Source organism: Necator americanus, chromosome V, assembly GCF_031761385.1.
Source record: "Necator americanus strain Aroian chromosome V, whole genome shotgun sequence".
Classification (NCBI taxonomy): domain Eukaryota; kingdom Metazoa; phylum Nematoda; class Chromadorea; order Rhabditida; family Ancylostomatidae; genus Necator; species Necator americanus.
This window is the reverse complement of record NC_087375.1, coordinates 23,196,126-23,219,292: the sequence shown is the minus strand read 5'-3', so window position 1 is coordinate 23,219,292 and position 23,167 is coordinate 23,196,126. Positions and strand designations below refer to the sequence as shown.

At 42.5% G+C, this 23,167-nt stretch overlaps 1 protein-coding gene across 2 annotated transcripts in view; it reads left to right on the top strand.

The window, feature by feature from the left end:
• Positions 1 to 4,305: 4,305 nt before the first annotated feature.
• Positions 4,306 to 23,167, top strand: part of RB195_014935 (uncharacterized protein) — a gene marked incomplete at both ends in the record, with an annotated part of 37,116 nt that continues 18,254 nt past the window's right edge. Inside the window, 21 exons of one of the 2 annotated variants that reach the window (XM_064205417.1) lie at positions 6,341 to 6,343; positions 6,435 to 6,536; positions 6,606 to 6,694; positions 11,202 to 11,304; positions 11,362 to 11,523; positions 11,618 to 11,743; positions 11,819 to 11,944; positions 12,719 to 12,870; positions 13,687 to 13,780; positions 13,841 to 13,957; positions 14,012 to 14,155; positions 16,554 to 16,679; positions 16,732 to 16,869; positions 16,958 to 17,079; positions 17,241 to 17,328; positions 20,529 to 20,639; positions 20,712 to 20,832; positions 20,900 to 20,976; positions 21,052 to 21,085; positions 21,164 to 21,287; positions 21,337 to 21,469. In XM_064205417.1, coding sequence (XP_064061300.1) covers positions 6,341 to 6,343; positions 6,435 to 6,536; positions 6,606 to 6,694; positions 11,202 to 11,304; positions 11,362 to 11,523; positions 11,618 to 11,743; positions 11,819 to 11,944; positions 12,719 to 12,870; positions 13,687 to 13,780; positions 13,841 to 13,957; positions 14,012 to 14,155; positions 16,554 to 16,679; positions 16,732 to 16,869; positions 16,958 to 17,079; positions 17,241 to 17,328; positions 20,529 to 20,639; positions 20,712 to 20,832; positions 20,900 to 20,976; positions 21,052 to 21,085; positions 21,164 to 21,287; positions 21,337 to 21,469 — 2,292 coding nt within the window. Of the gene's footprint in view, positions 4,354 to 6,340; positions 6,344 to 6,434; positions 6,537 to 6,605; positions 6,695 to 11,201; positions 11,305 to 11,361; positions 11,524 to 11,617; positions 11,744 to 11,818; positions 11,945 to 12,718; positions 12,871 to 13,686; positions 13,781 to 13,840; positions 13,958 to 14,011; positions 14,156 to 16,553; positions 16,680 to 16,731; positions 16,870 to 16,957; positions 17,080 to 17,240; positions 17,329 to 20,528; positions 20,640 to 20,711; positions 20,833 to 20,899; positions 20,977 to 21,051; positions 21,288 to 21,336; positions 21,470 to 23,167 lie in introns of those variants that run through there. The other variant, XM_064205416.1, reaches the window with a different exon arrangement.

Sequence of the window (23,167 nt, the reverse complement as noted above, 5' to 3'; positions counted from 1 at the left end):
AAAAAACAAAACAAAACCTTAACTTTGTGGAAAGTAAAGCAGGATTTCTGCTCAGTGCAGTTGCGTAAGCTGCTGCGCTCAAAGCGACGCAGTAGAACTTCGGAGTAGGATCAAGCTTGAACCATCGCGAAGTACAGCGATTAGTGGATTTGGCAACTCCCCCTCTTCCCTCATCAATTCTAGGCTTTACGCATTAGTGGACCGTAGCGAGCGCAACCGCACCCATCTTCAATTCGTTTTGATCCGATTGTAAGGTGCAGGTCACACTTAATTATCGCGGTTTTATGGTCGGGTCCAAACGACATGAATCACGAGTGTAGTTGCGGTGCATTTGCTTACGCGCTGGAGACTGCCGTGGAGGCAGCAGCTAGAACCGAGCTGGGACCATCGTAAACTACAGCAATAGATCGTGCCAGCAGGAGTTTCACCATGCTCCACCGAAGCGCCTTGAGTGGCAGTAGCGTAGGTGCTTCATGTCGTTTTGACTTTACTGTATTTCAGGTGAATCCCTCTGAGAAATTCTGGGGTTTCAGCAAACACAACCTGAATTGGCGGTACAGGGTCAATGAACGGCAGCACATGCACAAACCTCTTGTCTCGATCACTCGTTGAAGGTCACAGTTTACACAAGCTTTGGGGTTGAGCCTCCCGTCTTTCTCCTCTCACCGCAAGTGCTAGCAGTCCACTGGCCCTGTACATTATTTCATTATCAGAAGTGAACTTCTAACCACTGCTCTCACAAGAAATTGACTTCTTGCAGCAAGTGTTATTCTTTCTATTTCTGCTTACTTTTCCTTTTTCTGTCACAATTTGGCTCATGAAAAACACTGTTTTCTTGAAATGTCATACTATTCAGTTTCTCCATAATAATTCATAAGAATTGTTCTCTGTCGTTTATCTTCCTGAATTTGACTAATTCTGTGTCATCGATATCGAAAAAGCGCATTGCGCACAGTCTCCTGTATCGTTTCGTGGTTCTGGTAGTTCGAATCGCGTTCAAACATTAGATTAACGCGCTGAGTACTTGGATTAACTTCCCCATTTTTTTAGGATGGGAGAAAAATATGAGCACCACAGTTCATGTGCAGCTTAACATATCAGACCCGGGGGTAGTGGTAGTTTGACTTTGATTTTATCAATAGCATTTATTAATTTCTGCACATATAGTACCAGTCTGAATGTCCTGCTAGCGCTGGACATCAGACTTCTAGTACACGCCTTGTCCTTTTTCACTGATCAATAGGAATTAAATGTAGTGGCATTTTCCGAAAAATTAAGTTTGTATTTTTTTTCTAACGACGCTTCATTCGTTCCTTCGTTTGAGAAATCTAAGCATTCTCGAAATGATCATGAATTGAAGTGATGATTTGATGGTCCTCTATCTAAACGCGTCAGTACTACATTTCGAGAGTGTTCGAACCTGATCCTACACCTACAGATACCGTATCCTTCGATGCCGTAAAAACTTGGAAACAGAGTTCGAAACATGAGTTTCCTTCTTTTTTCCTCAACAATTAGCCCAGAAAAATCTGCTAACAGGAAATGACGTCATCATCGAACTTATAAAGATAAGGTTCCACATCAGATCATGGCCGGTTTCATTCGCATCTTCAATTTCCGAACGAAGGATGCGACCAACATGAGGGAAACGTGTAGTGGGAGTAGACATGAGGAACAGTAGACGGGGTGAACTGCAACAGCGGTTTCGCGCGCACAAGGTTTCGTTTACTTCTTGGCAAATTCACTTCGAGTTTTTGTACTACTGTTCCGCGACGCCGTCGGACCATTTTGCCCCGTCTAAACCATTCTGCCGTTTTCTGGCGCTGCCGCACCAATTGGATGCCATGGGAGGAGCCCACCCCCCTTATAACAGTTATTGCTGCGTGTTGGCGCACCATTTTGTCGCCTCTTGACTCGTCTAATAAACCATTTTGCCGTCTCATCGCATTCGGGAATTCGAGAGAGAGAGAGAGAGAGAGAGAGAGATACAGACAGACAGACAGACAAACACACACACACCAGAGAATCTTTTCTTGGAGATATAATCTCTCTTTAAATGGGTTTTTTTGCATGAGTTTCTGGAGGCACTCGTATCTAAACTTGCACGCCGCTGCTGGAGGCTCCTTCCCTTGTACCATTGCTAACGCGCCGCAAAATTGAAAATTGTACAGCGAGTTACTACTTCCTCCGTTTTTTCAGAGGAATAAGCTTAGAGAAATATAGAACATGAGTGATTTACGGCCTCTTACCATCATACAAACGAAGGGATATCACTATGAACCGTAATCCAAGAATGAAAGTATGATCTCCGAATTCCAAACTGAGTAGGGATGAAATTGGACTTTGGGCTCTTTGACCTTTATCTTCCAGTTAACAATGATTAACTCAGGTAACTGCACAGCTAATATCTTTCCTTCATCTTCTATCCAGTTTTCTGCTCGTTGTACAATTTGTTTTTGTATTGATCTCCTCATTTATTATTATTACATATTTGATTCGCATTTTCATTCTTTCTCTCGTCTTTTGCACCCATGTTTTGACTTTTTTTACAGACGAACTTTTTTCAACATAATTAGGTTCACTGCCCTTTTCACTTGATACTCACAACATGAAGTATAGTCGGGAAAAAACGACATGAAGCACGGACAGTTGCATAAGCGGCTGCGCCCGAAGCGGCGCGGTAGAGCGTAGCGGTTGGGATCCTCGTTGCCGCTTACGCAAGTTTCCGTGCTTCATGTTGTTTTGACCTAACTATATTGACACTTGAAAAGTTCGACTTTCAATGAACCTCGGCATAGTTGAATTTATATTATCGAGTTTGATAAGCTGTACACGAGGTTGTTAAACAAATTTATTGGCTAACGTTTCGGCTATATCGCCTTCTTCAGAGCCTGAAAGGGCGATATTCAATCTACAATTCAAACGACCAACCTCTCCACAACTAAACTGATAGACTCCACGCCTACTTTCAATCACAAATTTAGCGACTACACTGAATGCTCACCTTATATCGGAGACGCCTAGCATGGACCGCTGACTGATCGATCACGAGGGCGAATGGTTCGAATATCACATTCGGATCGGACAAACCGTTCGAGATATGGCGCGAGTTCCCGCGTTATCGACAGACATTCACCTTTGCGGTTCATTTTAGGGTTTTTGGCTTGGATCCAAAATGCCTCCAGCGATTTTCGAGCCAACGTTTTAGTTTCGTGCGCTAAGATTTGGACCCTAATTTCAAAATCGGCTCCGTCGTGTTTTTGTGTTCTATGGGCACCTAAACGTGTCCATTCTCGTAACCTATTCTTGCCGCTCACGTGCTCTTTGATGCGAACATACAGCGGTCGTGCCGTTTCACTGATATACTCGTCGCCACAGTTCGTGCAAGAAATCAGGTAGATTACCCCGGATCTCAAGCAGTCTCCTGATCTACCTGTGGGACAAATAAGAGTCGTACCGCTTCACCGAGTATATCGGTGAAACGGCACGACCGCTGTATGTCCGCATCAAAGAGCATGTGAGCGGCAAGAATAGGTTACGAGAATGGACCTTTAGGTGCCCATAGAACAAGAAAATACGACGGAGCCGATTTTGAAATTAGGGTCCAAATCTTAGCGCACGAAACTAAAACGTTGGCTCGAAAATCGCTAGAGGCATTTTGGATCCAAGCCAAAAACCTTAAAATGAACCGCAAAGGTGAATGTCTGTCGATAACGCGGGAACTCGCGCCATATCTCGAATGGTTTGTCCGATCCGAATGTGACATTCGAACCATTCGCCTTCGCGATCGATCAGTCAGCGGTCCATGCTAGGCGTCTCCGATATAAGGTGAGCATTCATTGTAGTCGCTAAATTTGTGATTGAAAGTAGGCGTGGAGTCTATCGGTTTAGTTCTGGAGAGGTTGGTCGTTTGAATTGTAGATTGAATATCGCCCTTTTCAGGCTCTGAAGAAGGCGATATAGCCGAAACGTTAGCCAATAAATTTGTTTAACAACCTCGTGTACAGCTTATCAAACTCGATAATATATTGACACTGTCGCTTTTGAACTAGCTGCTGTTTAATTTTAGTAACAGGAGAAGAAACGACGTCATTCTCTTCACTTTTCTGTCGTTTTTCCCACTATGTAGTAGCATCACCTCAATAGCTTTGACTTGATTCTTAGTTTTTCGAGCAGAGGTTTGCGACTGGGAACAGATAAAATTCGGATGCACAAGTGAGCATTCATACTTTCGCACAGGTGAAAAACGGGAAATAAATCAAACTTTAGGATTCAGTGTTCAGAAAAGTATTAATTGCTGTTCCTATGCATAGATGTGATAAGGAGCAGCCGGATCTTCCTCGGGTGAAGGAGGTCTGGGGTGCAGCTGAAGTATTCGGATCTCTCCGAAAACCGTTCTTGTTATATATTAACGTTTCTTAATTCCCGATCATCATGCAGCGCACATTTTCTACCTAAGAGCAATAAAATCAACACAATTACATGCTGAGAAGTAAAAACAAAATGAAAAACTAACTTTGCCGTGGTTATTCCCTGTGAAGTTGGTTCGCTTCCCTCTGCCGCGCTTTGGTTTTGTACCTGTCATCGCAGGTTTTCCAAATGTGTGATTAAGTCAATAAGTGTTTCGTGGTTATGCAAGCTTTAGTGACTATACAAGCCTTCCTTGTCCTCATGTTTGCCTGAGCGAGATTGGGTGAAGAGCAATGGCAAAGCCGTGAAGTTCTTCTTATTCGTTGATGAAGTCATGTCTTCTCACACAATCATAGATGCGATAATAGGAACCGGTGCTCTGACCCCCTTCACTTTTGAACGGTTGGCGAAAGGACCCCTTTCACCTGAGCTGCACCCCATGAGCTACACCCCCTTCACCTGAGGAGGGTCCGGCACCTGTGTTCGTGATGGTCCCACATGGAGTCCAACAGCTAGCATCGCCGCGCCACTTCGAAACATACAGGTATAGTCGGATCAAAACGAAAGAAAGCCTGATGCAGTTGCGTAGGCGGCTGCACCAGGCGTCATATCGTTTCGACCCATTTGTACCTGTATGTTTCAACTGTTACCAAAACCAACTTGTTTCCCTCTCTAAGCATGAGATAAACGTATCTGCTCCTCAGAAAAAAGCAACCATGTTTTAAAAATTTTTCCGTATGGATTTAATAGATGAAAACCGCTGATTTAAAGGCATTACCCCACGAATTTGGTGTGGTATGCATTTTCGTTGGAGTATACCTATATCGAGTTGGAGATTATGAATACATGGATGATTACGCTCATCTCTTCCTGCGGCACTGTAAAAAGACGGCTCTGGAATGCGGTTCCCCACGATGTCCTCTATTGCAAAGCGCCACCCCTGAGCCCCGCACTAGCCTGCGATTCGTCCGAATGGGACCACAGGCGAGAGGACAGAAGGGTGGCGCGCTGCAATAGAGAACGTCGTAAGAAACCGCATTCCGAAGCCGTCTGTTTACAGTGATGCTGGCAGAGATGGGTGGAATCACCCCTGTATTCGACCTGACATAGGTATGCTGTATACTCCAACGAAAAATCCATACCACGCTAGATTCACGGGTGATGCCTTTAAAGGCAGCATACCACGAATCTGAGGTGGTGCGGATTTCAGGTGGAGTATTTGTGTACGAGATAGAAGATTATGGAGAGGGGTGTGGTTCCGTCTATTTCTTCCTAATTGCCGTAAAAAACGGCCCGGAAGATGCGGCGCCGCACAGGGCTGGCGCGCTCCAATCCAACTGCTTGTAGAAAATAGTGCGCCGGAACACTCGAAGCTGTATCTTCCGGGCCGTTTTCTACGACAATTAGGAAGAAATGAACGGAGTCACCTTCCTCCCCATAATCTACAACCCCATATGCGAATACTCCACCGGAAATCCGTACCACTCCAGATTCATGGGGTGATGCTTTTAACAGAGAATCTATGTCCATTTCACCTTTATTAGAACGCACTGATACATACCAGTCAGTGCTATAATTGCATACGGGAATGGAAGTACAACTTGAAGTATACAAATATTTCCAGTGTATTTTTTTCCCCTTAGGGTTTTTTTTTTTTTTTTAAAAATTTATTAAATTTTTTTTTTCAAAAAATTTTTTTTTTTTTTTTTTTTTTTTTTTTTTTTTTTTCACTCATACATATATCCTGGATCGAAGCACACTCTCTCAAAAAAAAGGAAACTGCGAGACCACGAAGTACATATGCTGGTGAACTGTAAATTGGGCCACGTTGGGATCGATTTTCCAAGTCGATTGCCATAATCATGTCTGTTCTTTTCAGACACGCTGACACTCGCACATGATATAGCCTTATCTAATCTGATCAGTAGCGATGGTGGGTTTGACGTAGCTTTAACAGATGATTTTATTGACTTTTGTATCATTTGTCCTTTTTGTTTTGTAGGAAAAAGTACTCTGCATTGTAGATTGATTTCGAAGTATGCAACTCGACTACTTCTGCGATTCGTGGCCGCCTTCCTGGGGAATCGAGCTGTGGACCAGCTGGGAGTGTGCATCGCCTTGGCAATGTTGGATTTCTCTCCAAGTTTCATTTTGGGGGTTATATTCCCCTTCTTTCATGGAACTATTAATTTCAGGTTCTCTCTGTTGATATTTCAATTGAGGTTACACTAAGGGAAGGCAGTCGGCATGGAACTACTAAGATTAAACTGGAGCAGGTGCCACAGTAAGTTCATATGTGGTCAGTATCGTGTACTTCTTGTTGGCTACTTTCGCTTCGCCAATTCCTTTTCAAATGTCGTAACGAAGATCTTATAATCGGTCCATTTGCCACCTTTCACGTTATGTTTTCGTATTAATAATAAAAATCTACTACACACGAAAAGTATTGGAGTTATTCTATTGCCAGCATGAACGTCCGGCTAAAGCCGGACGTTCATGCTGGCAATAGAATAACTTTTTGGTGCTCACTTCGCTCGTCCTCACCGATCAATAAGAAATAACAGTAACAACAGTTTTTCTCTGTAAAATTAGAATTGTTTTTTCTATCAACGCTCTTTTTCTTCTTTTTTTTTTACCTAAAAATTTAAGCATGGATAGAAGATTTTATGGTTTTCCCCTGAACGCGTCAGCTCCATATTGGCAAAACAATCAAACTTGATTTTACATCTATGTTTCTCTCAAACCTCCACCATTTGGAAACAGTATTCTAAGCATGAGTTTCCTCAATTCTCAACTATTACTAAAAAATGTGTTAACATGAAATGTATCACTATCGTACTTATAAAAATAACTTTCTACGTCTGATTGCATAAACTGTTGGCTGCAATTCATTGTATACAAGCAGCCGTTCGCACGTGTGTTTCCTCATTTTGAAGAAAGAATGTTAGCAGCATCAGGAGACATGCTGGAAAATAGACATGTGAAGGAACCATGGAAACCCATTTTACCGCCTTGGGGCTCCCGCGCACCTCTTCCCACTATATAGCTTCCTGGCACCGGCGTACCATTCCGACACCGTGTGATCCACCCCATTTTACACCAAACCGACGACATGGTATCCGTATCCCTCTCTTTTTAGAATTTCCTGACTGAAACACACACACATACACAGACGCACATACATGACAGAATAATCCCGTTATTATATAACATGATAGTTTGCAAATGTGGAAGTATAAGACTAAGGTATAGTACATCATTTACATAAGAGTTTAATTACCCTCACTAACATATTACGGAGAAAAACTTGCCTTATCAAGGACAACATACATTGTTACATAGCTTTGAATAGAATGGTGAAAAGGTAGTGTGTTCGCTTATCAGGTTTATGGAGATGGTTCGGCACCTCAACGGTGCATACATACACACATACACACAGACACAAACACATACACACACAGTTCAGTTCAGTTTGCAGTTGTTTCAGTTGCAGTTCACTCTTTTATATATAGCATGATGCTTGCTTGTAGTTCACTCTGTTAAATTCAACTGGTCTCGAAGTAACACGAAAAATTTAATTCTAATGATTTTGCAAATTTATCAGAGCTGAAGAGTAGTTTGGGGCCGAATTCGTCGGTATGCGAACATTTCCGCACCAGTGTTACTGTCGTGTCTCTCCCGACCAACGTCCAAAGGGTGCGGGACAAGAGGTACCCGTGAAAACCGGCGGACCGCTCCTGTCCTCCCTTCAGCATCGCGCTCCTCCGCGTAATTACGGCTGCCGCTCCACCACCTAGACATCCTCCACGATCCTGAGATCACCTCCCTATTGCTCTCCGATCAACGCCGCGCGCGACGTTCGCATCGCGACGAAGCGGCGGATAGTGCGAATTTTGAAGAGAGGGGGAGTGAAAAACGGATTGCCGCAGCGAATTCTGATGTACGGTTACAGTAAACTAAGCTCATATTATTGGGAATAAAAGAGAAGAAGTAGATCTTTCTATCCAATGCAACTTTACATAAGTAAAAAAAAAACCTCAAAAAGATTTTCCAAGTAAAAGAATAACATGCACATATTTTCACGCATCTCATAATTTAACACATTTCACGCACTAAGTTTTCTATATAAATTCGTAGTGCATAAGTATGTTTTTGTCACTATGCCATTCAACGAATTCGTGTACTTCTTTCAACAGTGTTTTATCGCTTCATTTCTATCTATTCTCTGCATAAAATCAATATGACAGGTTAGGTGTATTAGTGGCGAACAGAGGCCTTTGTATCTTCGAGATATACCTTTATGTACTGTGTATGTCTGCAAGGCATTATTCGCGCCTCCTTAATCGTTGGATGCCAGTTTTACCCAGCTAGATAAGCAAAAAAAAATCTCTATAAAGCGAAAAGACAAGTAAAGAAAATAGCATAACACCGATCAGTGGGACATTTTTTGAAACATCTCTTGCATTCCCCGAGATGAATGAGTGTTTTCTATCTTACAAGTCGAAACAGGATAATTTCATTTTCACTCGCATTTCTAAGTGGCGTATCACTTATACAAACCTATTTCATTCTTTCCTTCTCTTATATTAGCTTACAAGCACACTTTATGTAGATCTTCGAACAACATCTAATACCAGGTACTTTCCTTTTCGTTCGATTCTAAAAGCGCAACATAAGAATTGCAGGCGCGGCGAAAAAAAACTCGTCGTAAGAGCAGCAGAGGCGGCGAAATGGGTGGGAAGGGTGGCGTGGGCGGGGGCGTCTTGCAGACGTAGCACAAGAGGAGCTATCAGGCTACTGTAGCGATTATGACGGTATCAGGAGACGCGCGGTGCAATTAACGACGCTCATTAGCCTCCTGGATACGCGGCGGCACATCATACGGGTACCTCTTAACCGTTCTCCACGTTCAAAATGTTTTCATTCTTGAAGTTATTTTTCAAGTTCGGAAGGATGTAGCGCAGTAAGTAAGTGGTTTGGCTTTGAATTCACAATCGATGTTTCGAAACCGCCTTAATGCCACTGAATCCATTAATCACTTCGCAGTCAGTAATTTGGTACAAAGTGAGTCGGAGAATATGAAAGTGCAGGCTTGACACATGGGGTCACCTAATAAGTCATTCTAAGGCTATTCATGAACCTCGAACCATTCTAAATTGAAGTCTCACCCCTATACGAATTGTCCACTGCACTTTTGTTGATTTATTTTTTGCATTGTTACCTTTGTAAAGGTAGTGAGATTTCAGCATGACCTCTCATCGGAATCTTAAATTCTCTTCATGCACCATAAATTTTCTCTATACTTTATTTCCATCAATGACACAGTTGGACTAGAAAAGCATTATGCTGTACTACCACTTATAACTTTTTATATTTATAATCTCTATTAACTTGTGATTACTGCATCATCTTTCTGCATCTTTCTCCACTCTCAGACGATAGTCACTGGTGCTTATAAGCAAAATAAAACGTGAAATTTTTTCTTCCCAAAAGATTTCAAAGGAGCCTCGTCGCGGCAGCCCAGTCGAAGACATTTGGCGCCGATTGTTCATGAAAGATGGCAATCCTTCTCTAGAAAATGGTGGAAGAGTAATTTCCACTTCAAACATTTGTTTTTTCGCATTTGAAACTCCTTCTACGTTCTGACATCTTTTACTGGTCATGTGAATTCATTGTCACGCTTATCATTTGCTGCTGTCGCATCACATGTGCGTTACTGTGTTTAACTATGGAGTAAATCCGAGGATAAAGGTTCAGCTCAAAGGTTTTGATGTAGGTAACTACCCACTGAACAGAAATTTTAGCATGTATGAAAAATAAAAGGATAACGGATAAAGTTTCTGGCGTTAATCAATCTGTTTGGGATGCGCCCCAACGTTCACTTCAATTCAGAATCGTTTGAGGTTTACGAACGTGTAACTGGCCCATACAATGACTTGCGGGGGCCAGCCGATGTGTTATGTCAGTGTTTTTATTCTTCCAGACAAGTCTGGTACCAATTTATCGACCCCGGACGGATGAAAGGCTTGGTGGGCACTGGGGCGGATTCGAACTTCCGATCGATCGTGCAGGAAGCGGAACCTCTAGCCGCTACACCACACCCGCCCTATGAAATATACATGGTCCTCATTTTTGTCCTCAAGTAATTGTCCTGCACTTCAGTATGCTTATTAAGAATAGGAAGTCAGGATACATTTACAAATTTCTGTTAACCCTTAATGTGGTTTAAAAAAAAAGTGCGCTAGCCGATGGGGTAGTCAGTGTTTTTATCCTCCCAGACAATTCTGATACCAAATCATCGACGCCGGAAGGGTGAAAGGCTTAGCTTGCACTAGGGCGGTTTCGAACCTCCGATCGAATGTATGGCTACAACGGACTTCTAACCGAGTGCGCCACACCCGCCCCAGTTTTAAATTACATGTTGAAAATGAAGAAGATACATTAATTTTATGTGTAAAAGATGGCAAAATAAAGAGGAGTAATAATGAGAAGAGTACGTACAAATAAATAACGTGCTAGCTCTTCACAACCAGTTTGTTCGTTATTTAATTGTATGAAGTCTGCAAGTCGGAGGATTTAATAAAGGCATCAAAAAAGTGGCAGAATTTTGGTTACCAGTACTACAGAGTAATGCAAAGTTAATTTTCGGTAAATTTCGTTCTAAAGGTGAAAACGATCTGATTTTTACAGAAGCAAGATTTACATCTTGTCTTGTTACCCTCTATTTAGTGTGATAGATGGTCCCGTTCCTTTTTTCGCTGCATTTTTTTGCTGTTTCCAGTACATTTCAGGTTCCTCATTAATGCCTTCGATTATATAAACTGTCATGGAATGGATCAGGAAGGACTATTTCGTCGGGAGGGCAACGCGAGCCGTCTCAATCAGAACAACTGGGTTAGAAATAAGTTAGTTGCAATGTGTGTTACCCCGAATTATTAAGCTCATTTTTAGGCCGTATATTTGGGTTCTGCTCCGATCCCTCCTAATTTCTCAGTGCATGATGTTTGTTCTATGGTCAAGCGATTTTTTCGTGATCTCAAGGAACCTCTTTTGTCAGGATCCGGTTTGCGAGCACGGCTATTTGCGATGGTTACCAAGAATCAAATTTCACCTGTCAGTAAGAGATAGGGTTGATACTGCATGTAGATAGACTAGTGAAAAGTGTTTTTTCTTTAAATCGATTCAGAAACATTTCAACCAGTTACAGGTATCAAGACAGGAATTCGCAGCAGTATTTGAACCCAAAGTAGACACCTCTAAAAAGAACGTGACTTTTTACTTATCTCGGGCACATTTGGGGACGCTTGGATATCTGATGAGGCAACTATATAGGGTTAGATACATTCTTGTTGCCTCAGAACTCGGTTGAGTTTAGTTACTTTTTGTGAGTTTATTGTCATAAATTTAGATATCACACAATTCCGCTAAGCATCAAATGACTTCTCACAATTTGGCCACTGTGTTCGCTCCCACGCTGTTTCGAGATGAGATTCAGAAAGACAAAATGAAGCGAAAAGAACGCAGAGGCTCACAGGTCCTTTATTTTGGCTCTTACAACTTGTTTTAATACTTTTTTTTGTTACTGTATTCTTGTATACATTTGCTGCATTCGCTTCTACCATTCTCCGGGAAACTTCAACAATGGGATTCTGGATTCATTAGCTAGACAAGATTTGTAGTGCAGGTCTTGTTTCGTGCTGGTTTTCACTTACAGTAGCATCGCTTACGTTTACAGCGCCCAAGATTTCCACGTATTGTGGTGTGCTGAAGCAGCTTAGGACAATTGAAAGTCGCATATTCTCGGAAATAAAAAAAGTACCCAGAAAGTGAGTGCAAGAATGGGGGCATACGTATAATAAATAGGTGTTTGAGCTATATAAGGGGACTAACACCGATACTCTCGCATCGCATGACATCAATTACTTTGTTACTTGCCGCCCTAAAGTGGTCTTGTCTACCATCCCACTGCAGGAATGTTCTTCAATAAGAATGGTTGAAGAAGTTTGTCTGAAAAATTCATCCATTGTATGCTTTTTTATTGACATGGAAATTATTGTATCATGAGTATGTAGTATAATATATCCCCCAAATCAGAATTCCTATTGAAAACATTCTCCAAATGCTCTTGAAAAGTAGAGTACGACCCTCGATTTTGCGAAGCCTGTCTCTCCCTGCTCTGATGGAGATCAATATCTGTCATTCTATTGTTCTGCGAACGTCCGTCATTGAAAGCCTGTTTTTGTCCTTTATTTGGTTTTTAAACCCATTCTTAGCTCTGAAATGTACTGGTGAGCGCATTATATTTCAGGACGATATTTTAATTAGTGCTCGTGAAGATACGCAGTTGCGAATAGGTGTGGTGCAACTGTTGATAGAGCACGCGAACTGGATTGGAACTCATCCGAACTGCTATTTAACAAGTGGTCATCCAAGAAGCAGTTCTGCAGCTCCCTCACCGAGGTGTGAAGATCCGTTACGTAATCATCTTCTTATATGTATATATACCAGTCTGAACTAAAGGGCTAAAGCCGGACTTCAGGTTTCCCCTCCGCTCGCTTTCACTGATCATTGAAAACTTAATGATAGGGGCGTTTCCTCAAAAATCAGAACTGTGTATCTCTGACAACGCCCTCCTCTTTCTTTTTTTAAGAATAAATTTAGGCGAAAAATTTCTTAATTTTCTTTCTATTCGCGTAATTCTTTCATTTGAAGAACATTCTAACTTCAGACTCCTTCGATACCGCCATCATACTGACAAAATTTGAAAGCATAACCATTAGTATGCGTTTTCTTCTTTTCCTCAGCAGTTATCACAGAATGATGTTTAACAGAAAATGACATGAAAAAGTCTCATCGTACTGAGAAAGATGCCGTTCTAAGTCAGATCACGCGGAGGAGTCATAGAGGTGCAACGCAGTAGCCGCGCCCATGAAACGGTTGCAACGTCCAATTTACGTTTTGCGACACTCACAAGATGTTACTGCGCCATACTACTGCAGTACAGCGCAACAGTTCCACGTCTTGGATCCGGGTCACCCCATTTTATCGTTTTGTGGCGCACCTAATCCGACGCCGGTGGACCCGTCGCACCCCACTTTATAGCTACCCTGCGCCCGCGCACCAATTCGACGCCGCTGTACCCGTCGCATACTTTTTTTGGAATTTCGTTTCACACACACACACACACACACACACACACACACACACACACACACACCACTAAGCCCGTTATCATATAGCGTGATGCATATCTAGAAGTTCAGATTTGATTTTCAGACAGCCTCCCTTTCTAAATGTGGCTAATTTGAAAGAACCTCCCTTTGCCGAACGAAAATATTCTATGAAAGAGCGAACACGCGAGGGATTTAAGGTATGTAATCTTTCCAACTTAACAACTTTTTAGTATCTGTGCTGCATAACTTTGTTGCAGGTTTCTGGCGAGAGGCGGACATCTTCAACTTTTCGGTTTATTGCGGACCGACTTCGACCTAGGAGAAGTCCAAGTAAAGATCGAGACAAGGTTACTGCTGCAATTTACCGGCAATCTGTAGGTTTCCAGTTATATATTTGAGGATTGACGTAACAAAAACAATACGTTAAGACAAATCGACGTGCAAGTTCACCGGCTATAGTAGTTCCGAACGAACTGTGTGCTGATAACAGAATCGGGGGCGGACGAAAGACATCGACTCGTTATGTGCTCGAATTCGCTGATTCCTCACCTAATCCTACGCAAACTAAAGAGGTAATAGATTTGCACAGATGTTTGCGAATCAAACTTGGACTCGTTCTGCTGGAACGGAGATGTAGACGTGTTTTCTTTTTTGTGTTGTTGAAGGATCCTTCCTACGGTCTGATATCATCCGTTCTCTTCTATTTATTTTCCTGCAGTTCGCATACAAGTCTTTTAGTCTTGAAGTCGTACACATTCTTGCAAGGTTGCATCTAGGATTTCTCTGCACTTGCTTTTTTTTTATTATTTCGTTTTTTTATGGTTCTGGAAGTATTCTTGAACGCAAAGTATCTCGGAATTGACACAGTGTGGAGACGTGATATAAAACATAGAGTTCTGGGTGCACATATGAATATAAGCGTGGCTCCGTTCAGTTTCCACCGATCGCCCTTAAAAAACGACGAGAAAGATGAGAACCGCTTTAGTACCTATGCGATACGTTAGAACACGCCTTTTTGTACACGCTCCGATCCCATCAGCAGTCTATTAACTGATTTTACTTCAATAGACTATTGAAGGGAATTATGGTTTTTGGTCGGTCGCATATAGAGGTGGTGTGCGCACCTTTGGCGCGTTCCAATTTACTTTATTGAAGAGAACGCCGTTTCCCTAACTTTTTAAAAAACGAGTGGATAAAATTAAGCGGAACCACACTTATATTGGTGATCAACACATCGAACCCTGCGGTTTCCATTAGGTTTCCACACTACGTCAATTTCTTGATACGCTGCCTTTAAGGTCCGTTTGTTTCCATCATAGGAGCAAATTTAGAATTAGATTGGTCGTGCTACTCTATAGGGAAGTTATTGTGAAGTCATATTCTTGATGCAATATTTTAAGACAGTCAGGTCAAAACGACCTAAAGCCCTGTGCAATTGAGTAGCGAAGCGGTGGAGCGTAGCGGTTAGGATCGAGTGGGGACCATGTCTAGCGCCCGTCACTGCTGCGTTCCGACTAAGATGAATTGCACCAAACTTGTGGCCATTTTGACACGACTGTAACTAGTTCTTACTCGCTGCTTCCTAGGAATTACGGAGGCACGCTAAAATTCTTTTTCAGTGACGAAGAGTGTGGGTGAGTGTGTGACGAAATTCAATTCTAAGCCAAAAAGGTAGGAGGGCGTCGACACCAGAAAGCTGTGAAGTGGAGTATAACAGGTCCGACGGTGTCGAGTTGGTGCGCCGTTGTGTCATAGTATCGCGCAATCCTCAAACTCCAAGTAGATTTGTCAATAACTAGGGGAGAGGTTCTGGGCCGTTTCATAGTGATAGGTATTGCGCGTGTTGCGTCTCCCTATATGACTGCTCCCGTGTGTATTTCCTTGCACGCTTGTCTCAGGTAACATGCCTCAGAATGTTGAAAGAGGAATGCAAACGGCTGCTTAAATAATAGCCAGCAATTTACATGATCTGATGTTGAACTTATCTTTGTCTGTACGATGATGTCGTTCAGGTTATTTCATATTAACACATCGTTCTCTGATAACTGTTGGGAAAATCAGGAGTTGAAAACATACTTTGAGTGATGCTTTCGATTTGTTTCTATATTGTATTGGTATCGAGGGAGTGTTTGAAGTTGAAGTTGGAATGTTCTCCAAATATAGAACTGACGCGTTCAAGAAAGGAAGCTATGAAGTTTTTCGCCTGAATTTGTTTTTTAAAAAACGAGGAAGGCGTTGTTAGTAAAAAGAATACTAATTTTCCATAAAATGGCACTACAATTAATTTTTATTTGTCCGTAGAGAGTGAACGCGAAAAGAAGGCTGAAATCCAGCTTTAGACTTCACTTTAGACTACTTTACTTTGCACTGCTTTACTTTAGACTTTTAGACGGGTACTTTGATAAGGCTAACGTCGTAGAAAATGAAGTCATTGCCTTTCTTTGGTATATAATGAATAGTCTATCAGCAAGGATCCGAACTTAGCTAAACAACTCACAGTAGTGTAGGGTCTGCCGTATGAATTTTGCCGGCCTCTTCGTCGCTCCCATAAGTCTTGTGATATAATGATAGAGCACTTTGTCTTCATAGGTGATCTCTTACTTTTGTTTGACATAAGGATTTTTTTTAAATGAGAAACCATGACAGTCTAACTAATTATGTAAAAATCGCCCTGAACAGCCTTTTCTGCGTTGAATTGAAGTGCTGATGTGGTGGTGATGTTGCTTTTTTTTTGAAGATGCACTCACTTTACAAATGTAAACTCAATTCGGTTGTCGGATCTAAAGAAAGGTACCCAAAAATGTTACAAAAGAACATACCGTTTTTCATGCAGAGTTGTGTGGGAGGTCACAAGCAATTGTTCTACGTATTCCTAGAAAAGAACAATATTTGATAGAAAAATCGTTTTGTTGTGTTATTGAATGTTTCAATAACTTCTTCCACGTGCCATCATTGCTCTTCTGAATTCAGAGTCACATCTCTCGTTCTCGAGATGCATTACGCGCTTCTGGCACTCGCACTACTCGCACTCGCCATCATCAATCTGAGTGCAAACCAAGTACACAACAGAGATTGCCTGTGCAGTCGACAGCACAGGTACCTTCAGGTTTTTTGTGCTCATATCGAAAGCAACTCTTTATATCCTTAGAAAGGGTCAAAGGCAACTTCATCCCACTCAGCTGGAAGGGTTTCGCGTCATACGACTGAGCCTACCTTAGCATCCTCCATTGTCAGACGTGACTCTGGAAAGAAACGCCGCGAATCTCCATCTGCGAGAGCTAGCAAGGTTAGTTGAGAAAGGACAAACCATCATTCGTTTTGATCCTTGATCATCCTACTGTACTATAAGTTCTATGTAATCTCTATTCTATCAGGTTCTGAAAGACACTCCTGTATCGCTTGTTAGTCATGAACACTTTCTCTCTTCGTACGGAGAGGGACACGAGAGGTCTAGACGACGTCATACAACACCTGTTAAAACATGCACTGCTTTGAGGTACCTTTTCAGTTGTTAGTGCACGTGTCAGCTCCTTTGGAAAAAATCAGTGAATCGTACTGAGGATCTAATAGTTTTTTTTTTATATTGTTTCAATAATCCCTTGTTTCTATCTTGCTTCTACTGTTATCTAGAAGATTTCTTAAAAATTTTTGATTCAGGCGTAATCAGCCGAACACCTTGCATTCGGGGCTACACCAACCGAAACGGCGAGCTACAGTTGTCAACGCGAATGAGCAAGAGAAAGAGGTAAACGACCCGTAGGTGCTCATTACCACTCTTTTGAGCGTTTTGAACCAGACAATTATTTGTGAGATTATAATTCAGTGTCAAGTTGTGTATTAAGGGCAAAGAACAGGCAAAGAACTTTGTAAAAGTTCCATTGTTGGCTTGTTTGACTTAATCGGCGAGCTTGTATCATCGCCTGACGCGATTACCCGCATCTTCGCCACAACATGTTGAACAAAGCGGTCTGTTGGTCTCTTTTGTATTTGACCGGAGATTCGGAGACGATTTTACATGGCTACATTCGATGGCGGTGCAAGATGTTGATATCTTCCAGATGTCATCACCAGGTACACCATGTCGACTTCCGCGTGAAGATCTTCATTGTGGTATATCCTAATTAGCCAAGCAGCCGTTTAAACAGCTTCCAAGCATACAGCTTTCTCCATTACCGTAGACGGTGCTGCCGAAACGAAATCCGATCCGAACATCATGATGGGGTAAATTGCGGATAAGTAGATTCGCAGCTTGACGTCGTTGATGATAGGGATCGACCATATGCATTTAGTCAAGGAGTTGAATGGAGAAGTGGCTTTAGTGGCCGCATCGTTGCTGAACATCTTTCTCGTAGCTGCCGTTATTCTTCAGTCTACACCCCAGGTAACCGAACTCATCGACGAGTTCTTTCGGTTGTCCGTCCATCTTGATTCCCGTTCGAGGACTCGAAGAGGCCTACATATGCATATGCATAAGTTGCTGCTAGCTTCGATATAAGGTTGGTAACATGTTGAAATTCCGCACTGCTTTTCGCGAACATAACATCGTCGACATTCTTCGGTCAAGATAAAATCTTGCGAAGATCAGGGTCCTGATCTTCGCAAGTTTTTATCTTGACCCTAATGGTGGTAAGACGATATAAGCAGGACCCTGATCTTCGCAAGATTTTATCGATGACGATGTTGAAGAGGAAGGGTCCTCCCAATGCTCTTTGTCCAATGCCAGTTACCACTTCACACGATGTTGTACATCCGGCTGATATTCGAAGACACTGATTCATGTCATTAAGTAGAAGAAAAAACTTTTTTAGTACACCATTGGCGCAAAGTGCGTTGAGAATGTTCGATGTTAGATGTTAGGAGTTAGGATGTTAGGAGCTAGAAGTGGCCTCGATGTTAGGAGCTAGAAGCGGCTTCAAAGTGTAGAAGGGCTAATTGCATCAGCTTCGAAAACCGCTGCCAGATTTCGGTCACTCTCCTGATGATGAACGCCTGGCCAATCGTGGATCGGCCAGAGCCAAAGAAAGCTAGCTCGTCGCTCATTGCGATTTTTCGCCGATGTTTAAAGTCGATTCAGGATATTCCGCTACGAAACCTTGTACATAACACTCAGCAGTGAGATTTCTCTACAGTTCCTAGGCTCCATGACGGATAACTTCTCGCGGAGGGGAATTATGATAGCGTATCTCCACGAGCCAGGTATCTTTTTGTCGATCCATTCCAACCAGAACCTCGACTCGGGCCTGGTTCCTCGCTAACCGCATATGTCGGTCAACGAACGCATTCGAGTTCAGGAGCTGATGGGCTGCTGGCTTGCCGGTTCAGCAAGGTCTTGAAATGGTCGCTCCAAATTGGTAGGGTTGCTTCAGTGACAGCCACTCTACTGGCAGTGTGGAAGACTGGAAAGCAATTTTCAGTCTTCCACACTGCCATTTTCCTGCAGCTATACTCTTTCAGCATAGCATATGCTTTTTGCGAGTTCTTGTCCTCCCACCCCTTTTCTTAACATCCATTCGTTTTCGTGGTCTTGCTGTAGTTGGCGATGCAACTTCCTTCTCAGACGCTTTTCCTGACTGAAATCACCAGTGCAGCGGGCAGTGCATACAGAATTGGTCTTGACATGGATCTTGTCTTCGCAGATGCAAAAGCAAACTTCTTCCGCGGAATTAGAAACGGGAGCGTTTCCCTTGCATGGTTCTGGATGCACTTTGTGAAAGGATCTAAATCGCAAAGCTTCTTCCTTGTCCGCACTGCAACATGAATAGACAGATGCTGGCAGAATTTAGTTCTGCATACTTCATCTTTCAGAACTGGTACGCCTTTTATCGGTTGAAGAGGAACTCCTCGGTTTCTGTTGTGGTAGCGAATCTTGAAGATAAGAACTGGACGGTGACCAGAGTTGTGCGCGACGCCTCTAACAACTCTAGGTCTTCGGATATGCGACTGACGAATGTTCCTCGTCAGAACGTAGTCGAGCTGGGTTCTGCAGTGAAGTTTGAAAGTCCTCATGTTCTGCTCGCGCAGCCCTGCAGACGTTAAAAGGGTTGGCCCTTGTCACATAAGCTAATGCCGTCGATGATTCTTCTTGAACGCGGAAGCGATGATGACGTCCGTCCGTTCACAAAAGTTGACCAGACGGTTACCGTTATTCGACTTGCGCACGGCTCGATAATTCCATTTTCCTAGCAGATCGGATTGTTGCCGAAGTCCATTCTCGCATTTGCGTCGATTCGGACAATAACTAGCTGTTGATTGGGACTTTTAGACATCAACCCATTGAGTTCAGCATAGAAGGCATCCTCATTGTTGTCTTCAGCGGATTCCGTAGGTGCATGGGGACTTGCTCTCCAGAGTTTACGTGCTCGCGATTCCGGAGTCGTGCCAAGGCGCATCTAGACGACGTTGACCCAAATTCCTCCACTAGATTGTTGTAGTAGTTCCTCACAACCATCGCGCAGCCCCTTGCTTTCCTTTCATCAGCATCACCGCAGTAGATAGTGTAGTCTTCGGTATTGATGATGGGCCTATCTCTGATGAGTGTTGACTCCAGCGCAGTAAACGGCACTCAGAAATATCGTAGAAGTCTTGACAGGGCGGTTTGTTGGAGTTCACACGACAGTGTTCAACAGTTCAGCGTGACGAAACCAATGCCTGTTGCCAAACAATAAACACTAGCTTTAGGGAATTGGCCCGCTCCTTAGGTTATGAGCAGCTGCTGGAAGACAGAACATCTCCAAAGCTTGTAATTAGTTATGTACTCTGCAGGTTGTATAGCTCGTACGTGCTTAATGCGTACACTTGAACTCTAAATGCGTTTGGTAAAATTAGGACCATTACGAGCAGGTAGCAGTCAGGTTTGTATACGCGGCCCCACTTTGAAAACCTGTCTACTATAACATGTATATTGCTTCGTCTTCGGATTAGATGTACTTCCATGAACACTTACAGAATCGGGTCACCCAAGCAGAAGCTTCTGGGAGTGCAAGCAGCTCATGTGAAGAACTCGTCGAGGACAATAGCACATTGCTTACAAATTCTTCAGCAGATCTCTTAGCGCAGGTAACATCATTTTTAATAGAATGTTGTACCAGGTCTCGAATCCGCACTCGCCGATCGATTCTTTTGTCACAGAGAGGTCAGGAGTCGCGGCTGAGACGTGTTAAACGACAACAACGTAGGGAACTCTCATCGATTCTTCAGAAATCATTGTTGGATTCAAGCCAAACTCCGGACTCCTCAATTCTCGAAAAAGGTTCGTTGGCTCATTGATATTGGCACTCGTTCTTTCATACACTAGTCTACATTTGGGAATTTCCTAGATCAAAAAAGAGAATGTCGTGTGATGGTATCCACGGGATGCTCCCCTATAGTGTTTCCAAGTGCTGGTGAAATAAAGGTAAAATTGTATGATGTATACTCACAGGCAAAGATACCGAAAAATCTTGCCCCACACATTGTCGTTTGGATTTAGAAACAGCAGCAACTTCATGGTTCAGCGGTAGTAGGTGAAACAATAGTGGTCTCCACTGCTCCAATGTTGTCTCCATCTGCAGACGAACCATCTTTGCTCAATCTCCCTACAGATCTCAACACAACCCCTCCCGAACCTACGTCGATGGTCTCTCCCCTCAATGATTACTATCACTCTGTTGTGCAGTCTCCGTCAAGGACCGTTACCGTTGTATCAGGGCAGATTGCTCCCACAAGGCAAGTGTTTTTCTTTCCAATTGATGCTTAAGTAATGTTACTTTTACAGCTTCTCGGCGAAACAACTTGGAGACTGTGCTGACCCTTCTGGTCCGTGCGAAGAACAGTCAAATGTAGTTTTCCGTATTCCTTCTCAACCACCACATCGTGATGAAACTATTTCCCGTTCACGCATGGGGAAGGTTTGCTACAAATTGTTTAGCGTTTACCCCTCTACCTCTTTTTTTTTTCTGAAATATGAACTTTCAGCTGTGGAAACACAGGAATTTGTGTAGTATTATCGTTATGACTATAGTTTCTTATCTATTTATAAAAGTTGTGGTAGAGATCATTTGGAGCTATTTCTCAAAAAAAAAAGTAACTACAATAGAGTGAGTGGGGAAATGGTGGAAAGGTACCTGCATGACGTGCCGCCGCGTATCTAGGAGTTTAGTGAGCGTCGTTAATTGCACCGCGCGTCTCCTGATGCCGTCATAAGTAACATCTAAATCTACTTAGACGGCTGTGTGGACGCTCGCGTCGCGCCGAGTTGTTTTTGGCAGGAACGTTAATGATTCGTGGCTTCTACAACTCACGGCTGGCACAATCCTCTCTGTTAACGCATTCCTTATGTAGTTGAAAATTGGGCTTCTTTTACGAGTTGTTGCCCTATGGACACACATTTCGGAAGTTGAGATTTGGCAAAAATGGCCGCGGGCCTGCGCGCCGCGACCGCCCGCGCAGCCGTTTAAGAGCATCACCCCTTCATTTCTTCGGAATCACATCCCTCTCCATAATCTACTATCCCGTATACGAATACTCCACCTGAAATCCGATTCGTGGAGTGATGCTTCTAAGTAGATTTAGATTTAACCTACCGTTATAATCTCTACAGTACCTTGACTGCTCCTCCTGTGCTACTTCTCGCTGACGCCCCGCCCACGCCACCTTTCCCACCCATTTCGCCGCGTCTGCTGCTCTTACGACGAGTTTTTTTCGCCGCGCCTGCAATTCTTATGATGCGCTTTTAGAATCGAACGAAAGGAAAGTACCTGGTATTAGATGTTGTTTGAAATTCTACATAAAATATCTTTATAAGTTAATATAAGGAAAGAATGAAAGAGATTTGTATAAGTGATATGCCATTTTGAAATGCGAATGAAAACAAAATTATCCTGTTTTGACTAGCTAGGTGGAAACCACTCATCCATCTCTGGGAATGCAAGAAATAATTCAAAGAATGTCCCTCTGATCGGTGTAATGCTATTTTTTTCACTTTTTTTTTCGCTTTCTATGAATTTCTTTTTACTTATGTAGTTGGGTAAAACTGGCATCCAACGACTAACGAAGCGCGAATAATGCCTTGCAGCCATACATTGTGCCTAAAGGTATATCTCGAAGATACAAAGGTCTCTTTTCGACACTAATACACATAACAAGTCATATTGATTTTATGCAGAGAGTAGAGAAAAATGGAACGATAAAATGCTGTTGAAAGAAGTTTGAATAACTATACAAAGTTTTATTGTATAAAACGTAAAAGTACGTATTTAAATATTTGACATGCGTTCTATATGAACATTATATCTATGTAAAATTTTGAAAAGGTAAAATGTAGAAAGGAGTTTAAAGAATGTATACAAAGTAATAAGCACACGATGTTGCTGTACGTATAGCTGTTGCAGTTGAATGCTAAACACGAATTCGTTGAATGGCATCGTGACAAACACATACTTATGCACTACGAGTTTATATAGAAAACTTAATGCGTGAAATGTGTGAAGTTATGAGATGTGTGAAAATAAATGCATGTTATTCTTTTCCCTGCACTCTTTTGAGATAATCTTTACTTATGTGAAATTACATTGGATGGAAAGATCTACTTCCTCTCTTTTACTTCT